We start from the raw sequence: 21,417 nt of genomic DNA, 5'->3' as shown, positions 1-21,417 counted from the left end.
GGAGGCCGAATGCAGCAGTGATGGCAGATGCCCTCTCTCCTCATAGCCAGAGACTGTCTCTGTACTCAGCCAGTAAGTGCTGAGCTCAGGTAAGGTTAAAAAAAAAAAGTTTTACTTTCAGACACAGAGATAGAGGGATTTTTAGGACTTCTTCTGGTCTGCATGTTCGGCATGCCGTCCCAATGTTCATTCCCGCTCCCGTTGGGGTTGGGGAATTGGGCAGCCTTGCGGGTTGAGCAGCCCCAGTGGGCTAGGCCCCTTAGTTATGCTTTTTGCTTGCACACTGAGTAGTAGGCCGCGGCGGTGTTTTCGCGTGCTTCTGTGAGTGCTTTGCGGCTCTCTACAGGCCACCGGTGTGTGCAGTACATCGACTCTGTGAACGCATTGTGTGCTCAGTTTTGGATGCGCCTTTTTGCGTGCATAACGTTTGAACTGTTTTAAATGCTTTAGCTTGGTGCACGAGTTGTGCGTGTGCCTTGCCACGCTTACTTCTCTGGTGCTTAATTTTTTGTGCATACATTTTTGAGTGCGAGCTATTCTGATGCATGTTTACCGCCGCGATGGTGCCGGTAAACAAGAAGCCTAAGCGCATTTCTCTTTGTTTGGCCTGTCATATTAGGTCTTCTCACCTTGACCTGTCTTCTAACGTGTCAGCACTGTTCGGATGCTCAGGGTGAGTTGTCTTCCTCTGATTTTGCTAAGCCGGGCTCCTCCCATTCTGATGATGGGTTGGTTACAGCTTTGGCTGGAGGGATGCCAGACCTTGGTTCTCTCTTGACTGGCTCTTGCACAGTAGAGGGCAGTTCTGTGGCCCCAGCTCCAGTTCCTTTTGGGCTTGACCTGGATCCAGCTGCTTTTTCTTGGGTGGAAATTTTTCAAGGCATACAAACTTTTTTTTCTTCAGATGCAGTCCTTTGCTTCACCCAAACCTGTCGGGTCTGACCCTCAGCCAGTGGCTCTTCCCTCTTCTGGTCCTATGCTAAAGCGCCGGAGCTCGCCTCTACTCCCTGCGGGTATTCTCGACAGGAACCCGGATGGCACTGATGATGAGGCAGATCCTGATTCCCTGGAAAATGGGGAAATTCCTCCAGGATTGGAACCATATCGAACCATGTTGTGGTTCTTTCATAGAGATGAACTGCCGGCCCTGATTTCCCATGGTTTGGATGCCATGTCGGAGCTGAAGAAGAATCCCATTTCGGTTTCCTTGCGTAAAGCATCTTGTTTTTGCCCTGTGATGGATGCCATTCAGGAATTAATAGATCTTGAATGGGACGCCCCAGAGGCAAATTTTAAAGGGGGTCGGACATTGGAAGGCCTGTACCGCCTGGATCCAGCTGTGAGAAAGCATTTGCGTTTTCCCAAAGTGGATGCATTGGTATGAGCTATTTCTGTGCAGAAGACTATCCCCATAGAGCGAGAAGTGGCCTTGAAGGATGTGCACAATAGGAGGATTGGCGCTATCCTTAAGCAAGCCTTTGATGCAGTGGCGATGACTTTACAGATCGCTTCCTGTTGCACCCTGGTGACACAATCTTGTCAATTGATGATTATGGAGGGAATTCCAGAGCTGTTATGGAGCCCGCTGCTGCCTGTTTAGCACATGCAGGCTGCATTTTGGTCTGTACCTCGGACAGAGGAATGGCTTCGGTGATAGCAGCCAGGCATCAACTCTGGTTGTGAAATTTGTCAGCTGAAGTGGCCTCCAAAGCTAATCTTACAAAGATGCCTTTAAAGGCTTGCTCTTGTTTGGGAGCGAGTTGGAGAAACTAGCCAGTAAGTAGGGAGAATCCCCGGTTTCTCAGTTGCCAGAGGATAGGAAGCAATTACAGTGCCCCTTTGGCATGAGGGGTTGTCGCCAGGGTTTCAAGCGATTTTTCATCTCTACAGAGGGTCGGCCTTTCGGTAGGTCTCAGTCCTTTCGTCGTAGATAGCCCAAGAGAGGAGCAGGCTCGGGTGGCAGACCTTGCCAAGCTTCCCAATGAAGGTTTGCCAACCCACCTTCGGAAACAACAGATAGGGGGACGCCTCTCTCTCTCTTGTATCAGAGGTGGATTGATTTCACATCGGACCAGTAGGTCCTGAAGGTGATAGGAGAGGGATATGCGCTGAAGTTTCGCAGTATTCCTTGGGACGTGTTCATGGTGTCCCTTTGCCACTCTCTGCAGAAGAAGCAAGCAGTGGAGTTTACACTTCAAAGGCTCCTCAAGCTGAGGGCTATGGTTCTGGTGCCCACATCTCAAAGTATGGGGCAATATTCCATTTACTTTGTTGTGCCCAAGAAGGAGGGTTCCATCCTGGATCTCAAAAGGGTCAACCGTCATTGGAAGCTGTCTCATTTTCACATGGAAACCTTATGCTCTGTGATAATGGTGGTGCAGTCGGGGGAATTTCTGACCTCCCTGGATCTGTCCAAGGCCTATCTTCACGTTTGGACACCATTTTCTACGTTTTGCAGTGTTGGGGTGCCATTATCAGTTTCGGGTGCTGCACTTTAATCTAGCCACCACCTCCAGAACATTTTCCAAGGTTATGGTGGTGGTAGCGGCGTCCTTAACAGATCTTGGTGCACCCGTACTTGGACAACTGGCTAATTCTAGCCAAGACTCAGGAAGAGAGCTGCCTGGTGACACACACGGTGATCTCTCTTGTTTCAGGAGCTTTGTTGGGTGGTGAACCTGGTCTAGAGCAGTCTTCAGCCATCCCAGTCATTGGAATATCTGGGAGCATGGTTTGACACTGGGCAGGACAAAGTTTCCTGCCGGAAGATCAGATTCAGAAATTGATGTCTCAGGTGCGCCTGATGGTGTGGTCCTATCTACAGGTGCTTGGCTTGATGGCAGCAACCCTGGAAGTGGTGCTAATCTCAATTCCAAAACGGATACAGTGAAAATTGGACATGATTTATCACACTTAACAATTAATATTGTTTACAAACTATGTTACCGAACCATTATGGCACCTGTGTAATTTGATATATTTTAGCATCATTATTTTATGTGCCTTACTGTAAACCGTTGTGACGGTATCCATCTTAACAACGGTATAAAAAAAAAGTTAAAATAAATAAATGTCCTCTTCAGTGCTCTCTGCTGTCTTGTTGGAACACGCAGTCTCAGGACTATTCGTTGCAGCTCTACTTGCCGATGGAAATCGGCTATCGCCTCCAATGTGGTTGCAGGGGGCTCAATTGAGAAAGGCAGTCTTCTTGTCCTCCCTGTCTTGGTTGGTATTCATGACAGATGCGAGTCTCCAGGGTAAGGTCGCTCACTGTCAGGAGCTGACTGCCCAAGAGCATTGGAATGCCGAGGAGTCTTGCTGGAACATCAATCGCCTGGAAGACCGAGCAGTCCGGTTGGCATACTTGCAGTTCAGCTGCAGGGTGAAGCAGTCCGCGTGATGTTGGACAACACGACGACGGCATACATCAATCGCCAGGGAGGAACCAAGAGCCAGCAAGTGTTGCAGCTTATGGAATAGGCGGAAGGACATCTACAGATAATCTCGGTCTCTCACATTGCAGAAAAAGATAACGTAAGAGCAGACTTTCTCAGCAGGGAGAGTCTGGACCCAGGAGAATGGGTGTTGACAGACTAGGTGTTTCAGCTGATTGTGGATCGTTGAGGCTGTCCGTTCCTAGACCTGCTGGCGACTTCTTGCAGTGTGAAAGTTCCTCGATTCTACAGTCGCAGGAAAGATCCGTAGTCCCTGGGCATAGATGCTCTCGTACAAGTCTGGCCAGAAGGCAGATTGCTTTATGCCTTTCTCTGTGGCCATTGCTGGGCAGGATAATTCTTAAAATCGAAGATCATGGGGGGCTAGTACTGCTGGAGGTGCCAGACTGGTCCAGGCATCCATGGTATGTGGATCTGCAAAGACTCCTGGTGGAGACTCCCCTTCATCTTTTGCCTCACATGGATCTGTTACAGCAGGGTCCGGTTCTTCATGAGGATCCAACTCTGTTCTGTCTTATGGTTTGGCCCTTAAGAGGGCTCGCCTGTTGAAGCATGGATATTCCTCCACAGTGATTGCCACCTTACTCCGTGCTCGAAAGTTCTCCACTTCCTTAGTCTATGTGCAGATTTGAGAGTTTTTGAGGCCTGGTGTGAGGAGCGTGGTGTTCTTCCTCGGTTAAGATCCCGCTCATTCTGGATTTTTTGCTGGATGGGTTGAATAAAGGATTGGCCCTTAATTCCTTAAAGATGCAGGTTGTGGCTCTTGCCTATTTCAGAGGCGTGGTAAATGGTGATTCCTTGTCTCATTCTGATGTGGTCCATTTTTTGAGGGGAGTGAAGCATCTTAGGCCTCCGTTGAGATTGCCGGTTCCCTTGTGGAGTCTTAGCTTTGTACTGGATTTTTTGGCGGGCCATACATTCTGACCACTGCGTAGCCTATCCTTGACGATGTTGACCTTGAAAACAGTGTTCCTGGTGGTTATAGGTTCTGTATGTCGAAACTCTGAGCTGCAGACCTTGTCTTGGTGGGAGCCGTTCCTTCAGGTGACTCCAGGGGCGTTACAGCTGCATACTGTTTCATCCTTTTTGCCTAAAGTGGTGTCGTACTTTCATTTGAATCAGTCCATCTCCTTGCCATCCCTTGAGAAGGTCAGGGATGCAGAGGAGTATCACTTCCTGCCCCCCTTGGATGTCAAGAGACTTGTCGTGTGATATCCTGAGGTTTCTGAACCTTTCCAGAAGATGGATCGCCTGTTTGTCCTCCATGGTGGAAGTAAAGCAGGGCGCTCCGGCTTCGTGGGCTACAATAGCTGGCTGGATTAAGGAGGTGATCACAGTCACGTATGTGGATGCTGAGAAGTCATTGCCTACTCAGGTTCGGGCTCATTCCACTAGGGCTCAGCAGTGTCATAGGCGGAGGCTAGTCTTTTGACTCCCATCAATATCTGCCGAGTTGTGATGTGGTCCTCCTTAAACACTTTTTCCAGGTTTTATCTTCTGGATATGTGCAGGCCCAGGAGGATGCAGCCTTTGCACGTGCAGTGTTGACCAGCCCATGGGCAGCCTCCCACTCTGGGGAGTATCCCACTGGTCTTGAGTCCATCTGTCTACATTCTAGGAAATGGAGAAATTACTTGATAATTTCGCTTTCCTTAGTGTAGACAAATGGATTCACCTTCCCGCCCTTGGCTGCCAAATTGATTGTGTTAATGGTCCTTCTGTGGGGCTCTGGATCCCAAGGGATTACTGGGAAGTGTTCATCCAGTCCCTAGATTGGGGTACCTAGATTCTTACATGAGTTCAGTGTTTCTTTTGAATGAGTACAGTTACGGTCGTCTGTTTTTAATCAAGTTTTTAATTGGTTTTTTGCTAGTCTGTCCACAGATGCTTTTGAAGAGAATACTGGCAGGCTGGGGTCACTTCAGGACTATATATACTGTGACGTCAGCTTGCTCTATCTCCATCTGCTGGCAGGGGAGCATAACCCACTAGTCCTGAGTCCATCTAGCTACACTAAGAAAAACAAAATTATCAGGTAAGTAATTTTTCCATTCTGTGAGAACTTTAGTTGCCAGTTTTACTAACGGGCCGATACAGTAAAGCGCGGCCGCAGTTACCCCGTTTCTAACCCGCTGTTTACTCACAATTTGGCCGCGTAGGTCCAACCCGCGATTCACTATCCCTTTTAACCCATCCTTACCGCTTCTTTAAATCAACAGGTAACCCTTACCGCCCGCGGCATGTATATGATATGTAAACGATCGGATTAGCTATTCCCTCCCATTCAGTAACGTGCGCCCCGACTATCGCCTTTTTAACCTGCAGTTTAGCCTCGTCTTTAACCTGCTAAATTACCGCCTACCCTTACCCCTGCGTTAGAAGCAGGGGTAAGGGTAGGTGGCAAACTTTCCCCCAGCCCCCGCTCACCTGCCCTGGCCACCGGTCTCCGGGGCAGCCCCAGTCCTCTCTCCCCTCCTCGCGAAGCAAGGCACAGGGCGAAAAGCGACTCAACATGCTATTAAAATATTGTAAATAAAGCGTAACAAAAGTTAACTTACTTTTTCTTACAGTCCTCTCTGCCCTACTCCGGAGGTGCGAACCGCGGCTCCCCTGCCTCCCGGGGGCAGCCGGCGGCGAAAGCAGCTTCCAGCGGCCCCCGCCGGCGAAGATGGATGAACGCACGCCCGTAGTGCACAGGTGCTCGTCTGCAAAGGCGCATGAATGGGCGTGCGTGACGTCACGGCGTACGTTCATACGCTTTCGCTGACTTGGGCGCCCATCAATTTGGGTGCTCAAGCCAGCGTGAGGCAGGGGAGCCGTGGTGCGTGCCTCCAGAGGAGGGCAGAGAGGACTGTAAGAAAAAGTAAGTTAACTTTTGTTACGCTTTATTTACAATATTTTAATAGCATGTCGAGTCGCTTTTCACCCTGCGCCTTGCTCACCTTAGGTTTTCTTTTGATTAAAGTTGGGATCCACTTCCTGGTACCTGTCATTTGAAATGACAGGTACCAGCGCACCCAGGATACTGTATAGGTGCTGTATAGCGCCTATACAGTAAAATGGATTGCGCTTCATGGACGCGCGTTGGACGTGGCTTGCATTTGCATGCCATTTAAATAGAGTATCGAGCAGTAGGTGATCCGAACTGTGCGTGCGGCAAATGCGGGTGCGCCGGGCACTAACGCACCTCTTTCTACCGCCCGTTACTGTATCGGCCCGTAAGTTTGATAGGCATGGGTTGAGGGTGAAGGTTCCCAGGCACAGATTAATCTTTTTAAGATTCTCTTCTGTTATTAGTTTGAATGAGCCCTATTCATCTATAGTATTCCGATTGCTCTCAACAGAGTTCCAGGCTTCCACAGTTTTTGGGTATTTCAGCTTAGCAATATTCTGGCCATCTCTTTGAGGTCTTGAAGAGTTCTCCCAAAGGGTCTGTTCATTGCATTGGGAAAATTTCGATTTTTAGCCTCTGGTAAATTGCCATGTGTGATCTAGCCTAGAGGTTTACCACAAGAGGGCATTGTTGTAGTTCTCACATCTGTCTGGAAGGAAATAATCTGGACTTTGTTATAAAGCTTTATTCTGGAACTAATTAATAAGTTAGTAGGAAACCATGGGGCTACAGGAGGGAAGGAGATAGGGAGAGAATAAATTTAGAAAAGAGAAAACTCTGTCCTCTGTCTAAATCATGATTATAGGCATTGATCTCCACTTTAAATCAAAATTCTGCTATAGGTAGGGATAAGCAATTTTTTTATATAACTTCACATTTAGCACATAAGTTTCTGTATATTGAACTTCTGGTGGAGTGTAGTCCTAGAAGGTACCATATTTTTCGCTCCATAAGACGCACCTAGGATTCAGAGGGGGGAAATTTAAAAAAAAAAAAAAAATGTTGTGCTAAACCGGCTCTGTCCCCGGGCGTCTGTGTGTCTTATGGAGCAAATTAGGGGAATGCATAACATTTTTTTTTCTCCCTATTTTGTTTTCGGGTCTGGGGAGGGCCATTTCGGTCCACTCCCCAGATCAGAAAACTTTTATCTTTCTCTTTCTGTGGGCCCCAGTGACATAGTAAGGGCAAAGGGCCGTCGGCGCCATTTTGATTACTGGCAGCCGACGGCCCCGCTGGACCACCAGGGACTTTTGGCAGGTCTTGGGGGGGTCAGGAGGGTGGGGGGTTGTAGTAAATTAATTTGGCAGGTCTTGGGGGGGGGGGGTTTGTTAGTGTTTTGTGTTTTTTTTGGGGGGGGGGGGTTTATATTCGCTCCATAAGACGCACAGACATATTCCCCCCACTTTTGGGGGAAAAAATAACTGACCCTTTATCATTTGCATGGCTGGTCCCTGAACTATTGTATAATACTGTGGGGATCCACTATAGGACACACCCACCCACGAGTGTTAAAGAAGTTTACCTGGTGAAAGAATATTTTCCATGAGCCAACCCCCTCACCGATGAGTTGAGTGGTTCGAGGGTCCTCACGGTTCCCAGGATGCTAGCCACTCAAATCTTTATTTTGCTCAGCCAATCTTCCACTCCTGTAGCTCCTGGGATCAAGGAGGAGATATAACTTCTGGGGCCCTTAGTGCAGAGTGGTGATGCTCAACACCTTCATTCAGTCTCGCCCACTTCTCAGACACTGCCAAGCTGGTACTCACAGTAGACTAGTTTAATAGACAGAGGTGTTCAACAAAAAGAAAAGAATTTACTTGATCTTGAAAAACAGAATCCATGCCAGATTTGCAAAAATCATAAACAAAAGTGAGAGGATAATCACCCTCAAGGCTACTTGGTGCACTTTAATCCATAGGTCTGGATCAGTGACAAGCATCCTTCCCCGTAGAGGGTAAGAAAATTCTCCTCTTCCACGGTCAAAGGATAAAAAGGGGAAAATTGCAAGAAGGGATGAAGACTCGCTTCTATGCTGGATACACAACTTCTCCCACGCAGTCTCTGCCCCACTGTCCACTAGTTGCAGATTGAAACCCCTGGTAACAGCTAGCCCATCAGAAGGGGGGAAAAAATAGTCTTCTGTCCAGGAACTATTCAAAAATCTTCCAAAGCCTCCACTTCAGCTGCTTCAAGTGGTGAGTCTGGAGGCCTACCACTGATCCACACCTCCATCAAAACTCTTCTTCAAAAACTCTCCAAAACTTAACAGCTCAAACTTGAAAAAACCCAGAAATAGAAAGAAACAACTGAACTCAGCATGCTCAAACCCCAATTTACTTAGAGAGGAGCCCATCCCAAAAAGCAGAGGTCAAAACTGGCCGGAGGATCTAAAAAATGCAAAATATCTCCAGAAATTGTCAAAATGGAAAAAGGTTTAGTTCGGGTCGCGAAGCCCCCATCACACATGTAACAAGCAGAATGAGCAGTTTGCCCTCTTCATGAGAGAAGTTTCCATTTAGTTGGTTAACAAAGCTTTTACAGTGCTGTCGCCCTTCCACTTTTTCCTAGTGCTTCTCTTTCAGTAGTAGATTGACAACTCCTTCGTTATCTCCAGATTTCCCACTCTAGAGCTGAAACCAGTGACATGATTTCCTTTGGATGGCATAAAGTCCTTTTTGGGGGGGAGGGGGGTGCAGGTAGAAAGAGGGGAGAAGTGACGGAAGAAGTTTTATTTTGGAAGTAAACAAAAAGCTTAATCCTGCATGGAGCCTGTAGAATTAGCTGATTATTCTGGCAGGTGCATCTCCCAACCCATTTGACGTGTGGTTGACCCAAACATTAAAAAGATTGCTTGTAACAAAGGAGACTAGGATGTATTGTTGCTGATTTGGCTTTCAGTAAGGGAATGGACACGTGTTGGTCTATTCGATGAAATTTGTGGTGATCGGAGGTTTACAAAGACAGTACCTGCTTTTTGGTGCAGGGTGGATTCTCTTGAGCACAGGAGAGCCTGGAAAATGGGGCGGCTAGCAGCTTCATTTGTCTCATGTGCAGTTTATCTGGCTCCCTGTAAAGGTGTTGCAGCAGTTACAAATTTGCTAGAATAACATCGCTAGCTATTGCTAGTTTTGATCGCTATGATCGTATTAAGTCCACTCTTTAGGATATAGATCAGGTTCTCTTTAGAGCACAATTTAAAGTTTTATATCTTTGGTATTTTGAGTCTTGCATAAGTAAGGAACTAGCCTACATGGCCACTAATCTCAGCTATTGTATCCCATTCAATCATAGGAGTTATATATACTTGAGAACATGGAGAAGGGCATTTGCATTTGCTGGACCTAAACCATGGAATTCTATAACGCATAATTATCGTCTTGTTGACGATGACTTGCTTTTTCATAAGTTCATAAAATCATGACTCTTCCAAACTGCCTTTGAGTGTTTTCTTTAGATCTCCCAAATATTGCCATCATTGTTAGCAATATATAGTTCTGCATTTATTATGGGAGGAGAAGACCCCTGTATATAAAGTTTGGCCACCAGATGAGGACAGGTGCTATGAGATCGTCAAGTTTTCTGCTGAAGCAATTTCCTCAAAACATGGATTATGTTGTGTTATAATTTTAGAACTTCTTCTTATATGCATCTCAGAAAATTTATCATTTGGATTGATGATTAAAATCTGCACTGGATTCAATCACTGTTGCTTTTTTGTATGATGGTCTATAAAAACAGTGTGATGTCTATTATTTCTTTACATGGTTTAGTCTCATTGCATCACCTAGCGATTCTTACAGAGTACCAAGGTTGCTATTTTTAAACTAGTTTCATAAGCGCAAATTAGGTTGGCAATTTTTTTTCTTTCCTGTACATACCCAGATCAGTCCAGACAAGTGGTTTTGCATCCCTACCAGCAGATCGAGGCAGAGAACAAAAAACTTCGAGGCACTGCTACATATTTGAGAGTGCCACCTGCAGTCCCTCAGATGATAGAGGTGCAAACCTGCAGTCTGACAAAAAAAAAAAAAAAATGAAAGGAGATTGAGTTTAGGCTTCCCTAGGAGCTAGGTACCTTTGTGGACCATCCTTCGGGTTGAGCTGGGCATCCGGAGGGCTGGCAACCTCTGTCTGTGTTAGCCCGCTGCTTCCAGAGGCCTTGATAGCCAGGTAACTGTCTCCCTCGCTACCTCAGAGGCCGCCTCCTATGAGCCAGAATCTTCTGATCAGGGAAGTGTAAACCTTTTGTTGTTTTTAAATTGATTTTAAGTATACAAAAAAAAAAAAGTAGAAGATTGGGAGACTCAGTGTTTGGTGGCTCGGTGATCAGGGCGTTTCAGCAACGGGAGCTGCCGGGGTCAGCAGGAGGGAGAAGGTGAGAAGCTTGCTGTTTTTCCCAGTCAGGGAAACTTTCTTTGTGAGGCTGATATCCTGCGTGCCATTTGTGATGACATGACTGTGCGGCTTGGTGTCTCAACCTCTATGGCCTGTTTCATTGTTGGGTGTGCTTGGTCCGCGTTTGTTTCCCATTACTGGGATGGTGCCAAAACTGCGAATAGCGGAGTGAAGGGCTTGAGGACTCTGGTTGGCAAGGCTTAATTCTCGCCTTCCTCTGTACCGACTGTGCGTCAGATCAGGAGGGAACCTCCGTGGGAGCAACAAAGGACAAGAGGGCTTCCAGGTTGTCGGGAGCCATGACTGTGGGTCCGGGGGTCTCCACTTTTTTAGCTGCGCCCATGGGGGATTGCTCCCACGGGGCTCCTGAGTTCAGTGAGTCCAGAGACTCCCTGCCTCCCCTCTCCCCTCTCCCCTGTGGTGCAGTGTGCTGAGGAGGATCAGAATGGGGGAGGGTACTCAGATGAAAGTTTTTTTTTTCTTCAGGGGGCTGAGGATCTGGAGGGAGTTTTCCCCGGAGTTTGTGCTTCTCTTGCATAGAGCCTTCCTGGCAAGAAAGGGAGCAGGGAGGAAAAGGCCCAGAGAAAGACAGACAGGTGTCCCTCTCAAGAGACCAAGGAAGGTTTTGGCGGGAGGTTCTGGGATCTTTTGAGGCGCCTAGAGCTGTCTCGGTTGGGAACTGAGGGTGATCCCAAGGACTTGGATGATTTGGATGGTATGCAGGAGGATCCCATGTTTCTGCAGGGGGTGGTTGAGAATGTGGACCCAGATGTGAGTCCAAATGCTTATTTTGGTCCTGATAAGAATGACTGATCCGGATGAGGTTCCAGTGGCGGAGGAGGATGACCCTTGGGAAGTCCACCTGTTTAAGAAGTTTGAGTTGCGTCCTCTTATTCCTCAGGTGTTGGAGATAGGAGTAAAGATGACTCAGGAGGAGTCAGATAATATAGAGTTGAATCCGGTCCTGGATGGGCTGCGAGGTCCTCCTAGTGCCTTCCTGTTACCCAAGAAGATTCAGAAGCTGATCAGCTGGGAGTGGGACTTCCTGGAAACGGGGTTGAAAGTCGGGAGGATGATGGCAAAGCTTTATCTGTTGATGGAGGAGAACCTGGAGTGCTTGAGGGTACCTAAAGTGGATGCAGCGGTATCTGCAGTGACCAAGACAGCCAAGATTCCAGTGGTGACTTCAGCTCTCTGAAGGATGTGCAGGACCGCAAATGGGAGATTCAATTAAAGCGCATGTTTGAGGTGTCAGCCCTAAGCCTTCGTGCTGCGGTATGTGGCAGTCTGTGCTGGGTTCAGACAGTACACGAACAGGCTTCAACTGGGGTACTCACTCTTCAGGAGTCTGCACAGTTGGAGGCTGGAGTGGCCTATGTAGCAGATGCGCTGTATGATTTGGTGCTTATGTTTGCGGCAGTGGCGGTGCACAGACTTTTGTGGTTGCTCAATTGGTGAGCGGACATGTGGACCAAGTCTCAGCTATGTAATCTTCCTTTTAAAGAGGAAGCTTCTGTTTGGACAGGACTTGGATCAGTTGATGTTTTTGGGCAAATCCAAAGGAAATAGGTTTCCTGAGGACAAGAAGAACAATAAAGAAAGTATTTCCCTCCGGGTCTCATTTATGGGACTCCTGGAGGTTTTGTTCAGGCAAGGTTGCCTCGGTGTCGGGATCAAAGCAGTCTTCAGGAAGGCAGCAGTCCTTTCGTGGTGCCCACAGATCCTCCAGGGATGGGATCTGGTCAGGGGACTGGAGGCGGAAAGGGCACACAATGAGATCAGGGCTCCCCACTCCTTGGAGAAGCAGTAGGGGGCAGATTGTCCCGCTTTTACGAGGAGTGGGTCAAGATCACCTCGGACTGGTGGGTTCTGGAGTTGAGAACAGACTGTTATGCCTTAGAATTTTCACACCTGGTCAAGGAGGACTTTCTAGAGTCCCACTGCTCTTCTCGAGGAAAACAGGAGGCAGTAAGGGGGACTCTACAAAAGTTGTTAAGTTTGGAAGCAATAGTTCCAGTGCCGCTGGGTGAGCAGGGACGGGGGAGGTATTCCATTTATTTCATAGTGCCAAAGAAGGAGGGCACCTTCCATACCATCCTAGACTTGCAAAAGGTAAGCATAGTCTTGCAGGTTCCGCGTTTTCACATGGAAACGTTAATGACAGTCATGGCAGTCCACAAGGGGGAGTTCCTAGCATCACTGGATCTGACCGAAGCGTACCTCCATATTCCCATTCATGGTGCTGGGACGGCACTTCCAATTTCGAGCTCTCCCCTTTAGGCTGGCTATGGCACTCCGCACCTTCACGAAAGTGATGGTGGTGGTGGTGGTGGTGGCAGCCTTGATACGAGAAGGGATTTTGGTACATCCATATCTGGACAATTGGCTTATATGGGCAAAGATGGAGGAAAAGTGTGGTGGGTCCATCCGGCGGGTAATGAACACCTTAAATTCACTGGGTTGGGTCATAAATGTTGCTAAGAGTCATCTAGTTCTGACCCAGTTGGAGTATCTGGGAGCTCGCTTCGATACTCAGAAGGGCAGGGTGTTTCTGACAGCGGACAGATTGCTGAAGTTACAGGTGCAAGTGACGCATATGTTGCACCTGCTGGTGCCAAAGGTCTGGGATCATTTGCAGGTTCTGGGTTCCATGGCTTTCATATTGGATTTGGTGCTGTGAGCCTTTGCTCATATATAGCCTTTGCAAAAGGGCCTGTTATCCAGGGGAAATCAGATGGCAGAGGAGTATCAAATGCCCCTACCTTTCCTGAGCGTATCCAGATCCAGTCTTTTGTGGTGGCTCTCTCAGCGCAACCTGGAAAAAGGAGTGGATCTGCAGGCCCCATATTGGATAGTGGTCACCACAGACACCAGCCTCAAGGATTGGGGGGCAGTTTGTCTGGGACGGTCTGCCAAAAGTCAGTGGTCTATAATGGAGGCGTCCTGGTCCATCAATCGTATCGAGACTAGGGCTGTCCACAGAGCACTGGAAGTGTTTCTGCCTGGGTCAGACGTCAGATAGTTCGAGTTTTCTTTGACAGTGCGATGACTGTGGCGAACATCAATCGCCAAGGAGGCATGAGGAGTCACACGATAGCTCTGGAGACTCAACATTTGTTTTGGCGGAACGTCATCTGGAGGGCATAGCAGCAGCTCATGTCGCGAGAGTAGATAATGTCCAGACGGACTTCTTCAGCAGACAACAGCTAGATCCAGGGGAATGGGAGTTGTCTCCGGAAGCCTGGGATCTCATAGGTGCCAGGTGGGGGTGTTCCTCAGGTGGACCTCATGACAACGCATTGCAATGCTAAGGCAGCAAAGTTTCTCAGTCTCAGAAGGGAGCTCGGAAGGGCTCGATGTTCTTGTGTGTTTGTGGCTGACGGAGGTTCTTCTGTATGTGTTCCCTCCTTGGCCTCTCACTGGTCGAGTGCTGCAATGCATAGTTACATCCAGGAAAGCTGGTGCTGGTGGCGTCGGAGTGGCCCGTAGGCCATGGTTCGCAGATCTGGTGCATCTGGCAATAGATGGGCCTCTCAGGTTGGTTCGCTTGCCAGGGTTGCTGCATCAAGGACCAATATTTTTGGATCGGGAGTATCACTTTTGTCACTCAGCTTGGCTTTTGAAAGGCAGTGATTGCGACTGAAAGGTTATTTGGAAACACTAATTGCCATATTGCTTCAGGCTAGGAGACTGCTACATATATGGCGCATGTCACTGCTTCAACGGCAGGGGGGAATGAAGAAAGGATTTATATTCAGACAACAACCAACAAGGACTAAATTGCACAGACTAGGTAAACAAGCGTGGGAGTAGCTTGCTTATTGCAGCGGTTACTACCCCTAACCAATTAGGCTTGATACTTCAGTTTGATGCAGCTCCAGCACTGCTCTCTACAACAAAGACGGGGGTGGAAGGAAATTAGAACCAAAAAGTTACCAATAAGGGCCCTGACCTCAGCAGTCAGAATAACAGATAAGTATGAGAAAAATAAGTGTGAAAGCTTGCTGGGCAGACTGGATGGGCCACTTGTTCTTCTGCCGTCATTTCTATGTTTCTATGTCAGGGACTGGAAGGTGTTTGATTCTTGGTGTCTTCAACAGCGGCTGGAGCCCCTGTCTGTAAGTGTTCATCATATTTTGTCATTTTACAGCAGAGGTTGTCCAAGGACCTAGCCTATAGTTCACTCTGCATCCAGGTTTTGGCTTTGGGTTGCCTTAGAGACAAGGTGCAGGGGAGCTCTTTGACCTCTCATCCCGATGTGGTTTGTTTCCTAAAGGGGGGGGGGGGGTTTAAGCATTTACGACCTCTGGTTCAGAAAATATGTCCTAACTGACACCTCAACTTGGTTTTGGGGGTGCTCTGTGGAGGAGTGCCCTTTGAACCATTGAGGCAGGTGTCTTTGAAGGATTTGACTTTGAAGACTGTGTTCCTGGTAGCTATTTGTTCAGCCAGGTGGATATCAGAGCTTCAGGCTCTGTCGGTTAGGAATCTATTTTGCGTATTGCCAATGATAGGGTGAAATTGCGTACAGTTCCCTCCTTGCTGAAGGTGGTTTCTTCCTTTCATGTGAATCAGACAGTGGAGCTTCCGGCATTTCCAGAGTGGTCTAAGGAGTCTCCACAGGAGAGAGATCTTCATCTTCTGGCTGTGCATTGGATTTAGTTGTGCTATCTGAAGGTCATTAACAGCTTTCTATGATCGGATAACCTGTTTGTGGTGTTCGGTGGTGTGAAAAAGGGAGAGAAGGCTTCTGAAGCTACCCTGTCTCATTGGTTGAAGGAAGCCATTTGCTTGGCATATATTTGTAAGTGTTGTGAAATTCCGACAGGTCTGAGGGAGCATTCTACAAGAGTGCAGGCAGCTTCTTGGGCTGAGTATCAGTTGGTGTTGCCGCAGGACATATGTAGGGCTGCGGTATAGTCCTCACTTCATACTGTCACCAAGCATTACCGTTCAGATGTTCGTGTGCCGGATGACACAACCTTTGTGTTTTCTGAGCAGGTCTTTCGGGTTCCTGCCTAGTGTAGAGGAACTTGGGTACATCCCACTTGTCTGGACTGATCTGGGTATGTATAGGAAAGGAAAGTTGGTTCTTACCTGCTAATTTTTGTTCCTATATTACCACAGATCAGTCCAGAAACCTGTCCGAATGCTACCGAGAGACTGAGTGTCCTGATGATGTTTGTTCATCTTATAGCAGAAATGTTTTCTAATTGTACATGGTTTTTTTCTTAATTAATGCTATTGAGTTTTCTGGAAGTATGAGAGCTTGCAGTTCAGGGGTTTCCAACCGTGTGTGTGTTGGCCCTATAAGGGGGATTGGTTTCTACACTCTGGCTTGGGTACAGGTCAGTACTGAGGGACTGCAGGTGGCGCACTCAAATATGTAGCAGTGCCTCAAAGTTTTTTATTCTTTGCCACCTGCTGGTAGGTGGTGATGATCCACACATCTGGATTTGGGGTAGCAGAATTCAAGGAAAGGAAATTAGAAGGCAAGACTAAATTTCATCGTGATAATGCAATGAAATATATATTTTTTTTATCTGTATTACAAAATGTGGATAGAAAAATAATTCCGGATTGCAATCCCTAACCCCTGGTGCAAACTCCCAAATATTTATTCATTTGGGGGAGAAATTTTACTGGTCTGGATGCAAAAATCAGGCAGCAACAATCCAGGGAAATCAAAGATAAAATAGCAAAACCACCCTGATAGCATAAAAATGAGTGATGGGAATCCCGAGGCTTCCTTTGCAGCAAGTTCCCTGTTTTCTCTTTCCCTCCCTAGATTTCATATCTCTTGCTTTCAAGATACCTTATTATGTTTTGGTTTGGGTTGTTTTTTTTTTGTATAGGATGGAGAGGAACTTCAGAGACTGACCAAACCAGACACAGACACGGAAACGGATGAAGATCCCTTCTAGCTCCCAGCTGGACGAGAAGAGCCACAACCCTGCTCACTGCAGATACCAAGAGCAGAGTTCACTGAAAACGGACTGCCTTTTCTGGGAATTAGTACTGCATATTAAGTGAGGTTTTTAAATAGGAGTATTCCAAGTGGCCAATAAATTTATATTTTATCTTCCCATCTAGAAGAAATGTATTTTTTTACCCTACAAAAAAATCCACCTGTGTTCCATGATTTTAACATGAAATAAATGCTAGATAAGAGATGTGCTGCAGACTGTAAGACGTGCAATTCTAACTCTTCAAGCAGGAGCAGATTGGGAGAAAATCTTGGGAATCCAAGTCCTTGTTACATATTTTCTGTTAGGAATTGTCTTACTGAACCTGTAAGAGCTTTATTTGTGTTAACAATTTTAGGTGTCTGTCTGTTTTTGGATAGATGTCTTTCTATTTCCTGTCATCCTTTTTTTTTTTTTTCTTACGGGTACAGTGGATTTTAACTTGATTTGGTGAATTTTACAGAAGCAACCAATTTTAATTCCAGTTTTCATTGTATGATAATTTTAGGTCATTTTCTCAACTTGGTGCTATTTACAGAAGGGTTTCTTTGTCATACTAAAATTATTTTGATGGTAGGGTCTGTATTATCAATGTGGGGCAGTCTTGGGATACTGTGTTGTAAATTGATTGAGGTGAATCTATTATTTTTATTCCAACCAATTTAGCAAAATGATGTCCAGTGTTCTCTCTAGGGCTCGGCTGATCTGCTCCTGGTTTTGCCCCTTTGAGTGCAAGGGCTCATAGTTCTGTTTTTTTGGGGAAATCAATGGGAAAATTAGAGCTTCAAATCCCTGCATGCAATGGGGCAAAACCAGGGTGCGATCAATTTGCTCAGTTGCCTTGGGATGAGTTGGCAATCCCAGGTCTATAGATTATTTTTTATTAAACCCAGTGATGAACAGCTGGCAGAATGACCATGAGGGCCCCTGCAGGCCCACTCTCCAGCCACTTGAAGTACAACTGTCTGTTGAAAATGGATGATCTATCACTGATGGCACCCAGCTCATATTAACTCCCAATATGTACTGATTTCTGACATCTCGACTCAGGATTTACTGTCACTCAGTATGCTAACATCAAAAACCACATCTATGTAATTTACAGGTGTTTGACAGTGGGGGGGTTGAAAGGGGGAGACCCATTGGGGCCATGACCCCGCATTGCAGAATCTCCGTGGGAGATCTGGAGCTGGGTGTGGCAGGCAGTAGCTGCTCAGTGGTAAGAGGAGAGCCAGCGGTGTTTCAGCCACATCTTGGAGCTCTGGATGCGACTACCTCTTTTGAACGGCCTGGAACGCTGCAGAGCCATGTGGGTCAAAGCAGCAGTCGGGCTGCACAGCAGGGGAGGAAGCAGCTTGAAGCACCACTTCTCTCCCCCTCCTGCTGCTGATCATCTTGGCAGGAGAGGGACAGAAACCAGTTGAGGGGGCAGAACTTGGTTGACTTAGGCCACCCCTCCCAAACCCAGAAGGTAGTGTTCACTGCCCCAAATGAGGGAACTACTTGAACCTCTCCTTGTGCAATAGGTGAATTTCAATCCCATGTTTTTCTGTATTTAAACTGAAATAACTGAAACTTGTTTATAGTGTAAAGCAGGATTGATTGTAGTGTTCAAGCACTACCATGACATTTGAAAACTGAATAAAATTCAATACTATTTTTTGAAAATACAAAGTTGGTAGTGATTATATATATATATATATTTTTTTTTTTTTAATTACGAGGCTGTCACAGTCACGTAGGGGATGTAATCTCGTGACTGCAGCCAGATTCCTGACTCCACAATCCCAGCGAAATATTGGCAGCAGCAGCAGCATCTATTTGAGAATGGTCAAGCCCCATACACAGCTCCTGACTGAGAGAATTTACTGAAAGGAACACAGCTGCTGACTCAGCCACACACACTGGTGACTCTGATCTAACTCATCTGTAGGACCAGCGGAGTCTTGTGGGGGGAGGGAACCCCGAAATAGCAGGTTTCTGGATACAAAAACTGTAGAAAACCCGCACGACTAAAATAAACTACCCAATGCAAAAGCAGTTACTGTCCATGCCAAATAAACCACCTGGGGTTCCTGTTGAAGTCTGTTCTTTTCTATGGCGGGAAAGAAGACAGAAAACTCTTGAGACCTTCCTGTTACAGCTGCTGCCGTGTAGGACTATTGGTGGAATTTAGCCGTGATCAGAAAATTAAAAATGTGTGATTTGATTTCAATGAATAACATATAACAAAAGGTTTGTTCGGTGGGATGCACACAGCAGGAGTAACTTTTATACCTACTCACTGAGATGTCTTCCCTCTGTTTTTATTCTTGAATTGACTGCTTTTTTACTTTTGGGGGGTTTTTTTATTTTTTATTTCTTTAATGGCTCATAATTCTTAAGTCTTAATTCTCCTGTATTCTAATTCTTGCTTTGGTAGTGAGAACACAGTGCATATCACTTTAGGGCCAGATGTTGAAAGCCCTACACACGCTGGGCCTATTTTAAAAAGGCCCGGCGATGCGCATAAAGCCCCGGGATGCGTGTAAGTCCCGGGGCTTTGCTAAAGGGGCGGTCCGGGGGCAGGGCCATTGCTGCTGTGTCAGAGGATCACGTGCGGGCAGGCTGCCAGTGCTCGCAACTTGCGCCTACCCGGAGCCGCACACAACTTGCACCTGCCCAGAGTTAGGCGCAAAAGGTGAAACAAAGGTCGGGGAGAGGGGAAGGGGTGGGAAGGTCAGGCTAGGGGGAAGGGAACGGGGGAAGGTAGCTCGGCTCGGCACGCGCAAGGTGCACCCCCTTGTGTGCGACGACCCTTGATTTTATAACATGCATGCGCAAGTTATAAAATCGGGCGTACATGTGTGTGCGCCCATGTGCACCTTTGAAAATCTACCTCAAAATCTATCATGGCTTGTTTTCACTCCCAGTTTCATTCTGTGCTCCTCTAATGCCAGACACAGCGTTTCGGCGGACACTGCTGCCTACCTCAGGGGCTCAAAAATGTTTTTGCCAGAGTGAGGATAGTTTCAAATCAACATCTTGATTTCAAAACAAAAAAATATGATTCAACACTTTTATCTGTTTTGCATTTGGGTTGGCATACTCACCTGCTTGTGTGTATACTGTTACTTATTTCCTGTGTCTTTACTATTCGTTCAGCTTGACTCTCACCCTCCTGAGCCTGTTCTTCCTACACCTACTAATATTGCTTATTTAAGTTGCAGTAGTTTATTGCAAAGCCAATCTATGAAATAGATAAGTCCTTGAGTGAATTAGCCTGTAACTGCAGTTTAATTAATTATACAATATTATATTAAATACATGTATTCCTTGATTGTGGCAGTCCCATTCACACGCTCTTGGCATGATATCTTTTTGATCAGTCATTAGACCATACGTACATAACGCATCTTCACATCAGAGTGATTCTCAAGGCAATCATAACTAGCTAGCTTCTGCAAAATATCATTTTGCTGGTTTCTTGGTTCTGGTCATTTTTTGTTATACTCTGGACTCTCCTGTGTTTTTGTTATAATTTAGTTTATTATATGTTGAACTTCTTTTATTGAATTGAAGCATCTTTTATTAGGACCAGGCTCTGTTTTTAAAGATAATGGAAGAAGTGCCATACTTGGTCAGACAGTCCTCAAATTCAGCATCCTGTCTTTGATAGTGGCCAATCCAGGTTGCTCAGAACTACCCAGCAAATCCCAATATGAAAGATCTTCCATAAATTCACACCTTTGCTTGATGAGAGTGCATTCACCTACCATGCTTTAAATTACAGATTTCCTACTTGCCCTCATCCCACTCCTACTACTTTCTTTAATTTTTACCCAGCTTTTTTTAGTTCATGCATAAATGATCAGCAAAAATTGGAAGAGTGGGGGATGCCTGTATTAGCACTCTCTGAAGCCAACGTACTAAAGTGCACTGAATTTTCAGTGGACTTTAATACACTGTGTGTACTATTTTTCCACCAGTATTGATATACAAATCATTATGGTAAAAAAAAAAAAAATATATATATATATATATAGTAATCAGCACCTTGAAGTTTTGCAAAAGAAAAAAAACTACATTTCATTTCTTTTGCAAAATCCAGGCTGTAAAGCCAATTTCATGCAGTTTTGTACCACACTCACTGTTAATGAGCTGCTTGGCATTATTTTGCAGTAGCTCCTCAATTATGAATTTGAATAAAATTGTACCTGTGCACAATTTTACATTTTGTGAATCAGAAAAACTTTGCAAAGAGGGCTTTGCCTGCCAAATCACCAAATAGTGCATGTGATTGCAAATAAGTATGCAAAGGGTGTTGGCTGTTGGTACATCCGCCCCTTTTGTGTGGCTTTTCATGCCAGTAATAAGAGGTCAGCGCAAGCTTGGCCTTTTATTACAGTGTTTAGATTTTCCATTGCCATCAGAAATAAGATGACTTGCATCACAATCAGTGCATTGGTGCCCATCCGGCCCTGGACCTTTCCTGCTCCACTATCCATGCTTGAAAGGAATTTAAATAAAAACAGAAATGTGGCAGAGAGAATTCCTGCCTCATATATAAATGTTAAGTGTTCAGTAGTGGCAGCAACAGAAATCGAGGTAAAATACGGGCGAGTCCAATAGTGCTTAAGTAAACTGGTTTTTCAATTGGCAAGCTTTCAAGGAAAATATGTTTAGAAATGTTTTCTTAATGGATGTCTTTTGGAGAATACATGGGTTT

The 21,417-nt window shown here is 46.2% G+C and overlaps 1 protein-coding gene across 8 annotated transcripts in view; it reads left to right on the top strand.

Annotated features, from left to right (window-relative positions):
- Window positions 1-16,831, top strand: part of SLC35A5 (solute carrier family 35 member A5) — a 64,501-nt gene extending 47,670 nt beyond the window's left edge. For all 8 annotated transcript variants that reach the window (XM_029603424.1, XM_029603425.1, XM_029603428.1 and 5 more), the window contains one exon: window positions 16,599-16,831. In XM_029603424.1, the coding sequence (XP_029459284.1) occupies window positions 16,599-16,667 (69 nt within the window). In that variant the 3' untranslated portion in view covers window positions 16,668-16,831. The remainder of the gene's footprint in view (window positions 1-16,598) is intronic.
- Window positions 16,832-21,417: the final 4,586 nt, after the last annotated feature.

Source organism: Rhinatrema bivittatum, chromosome 5, assembly GCF_901001135.1.
Source record: "Rhinatrema bivittatum chromosome 5, aRhiBiv1.1, whole genome shotgun sequence".
NCBI lineage: Eukaryota > Metazoa > Chordata > Amphibia > Gymnophiona > Rhinatrematidae > Rhinatrema > Rhinatrema bivittatum.
The sequence above is the reverse complement of the archived record's forward strand: the minus strand, read 5'-3'. Positions and strand labels throughout refer to the sequence as shown.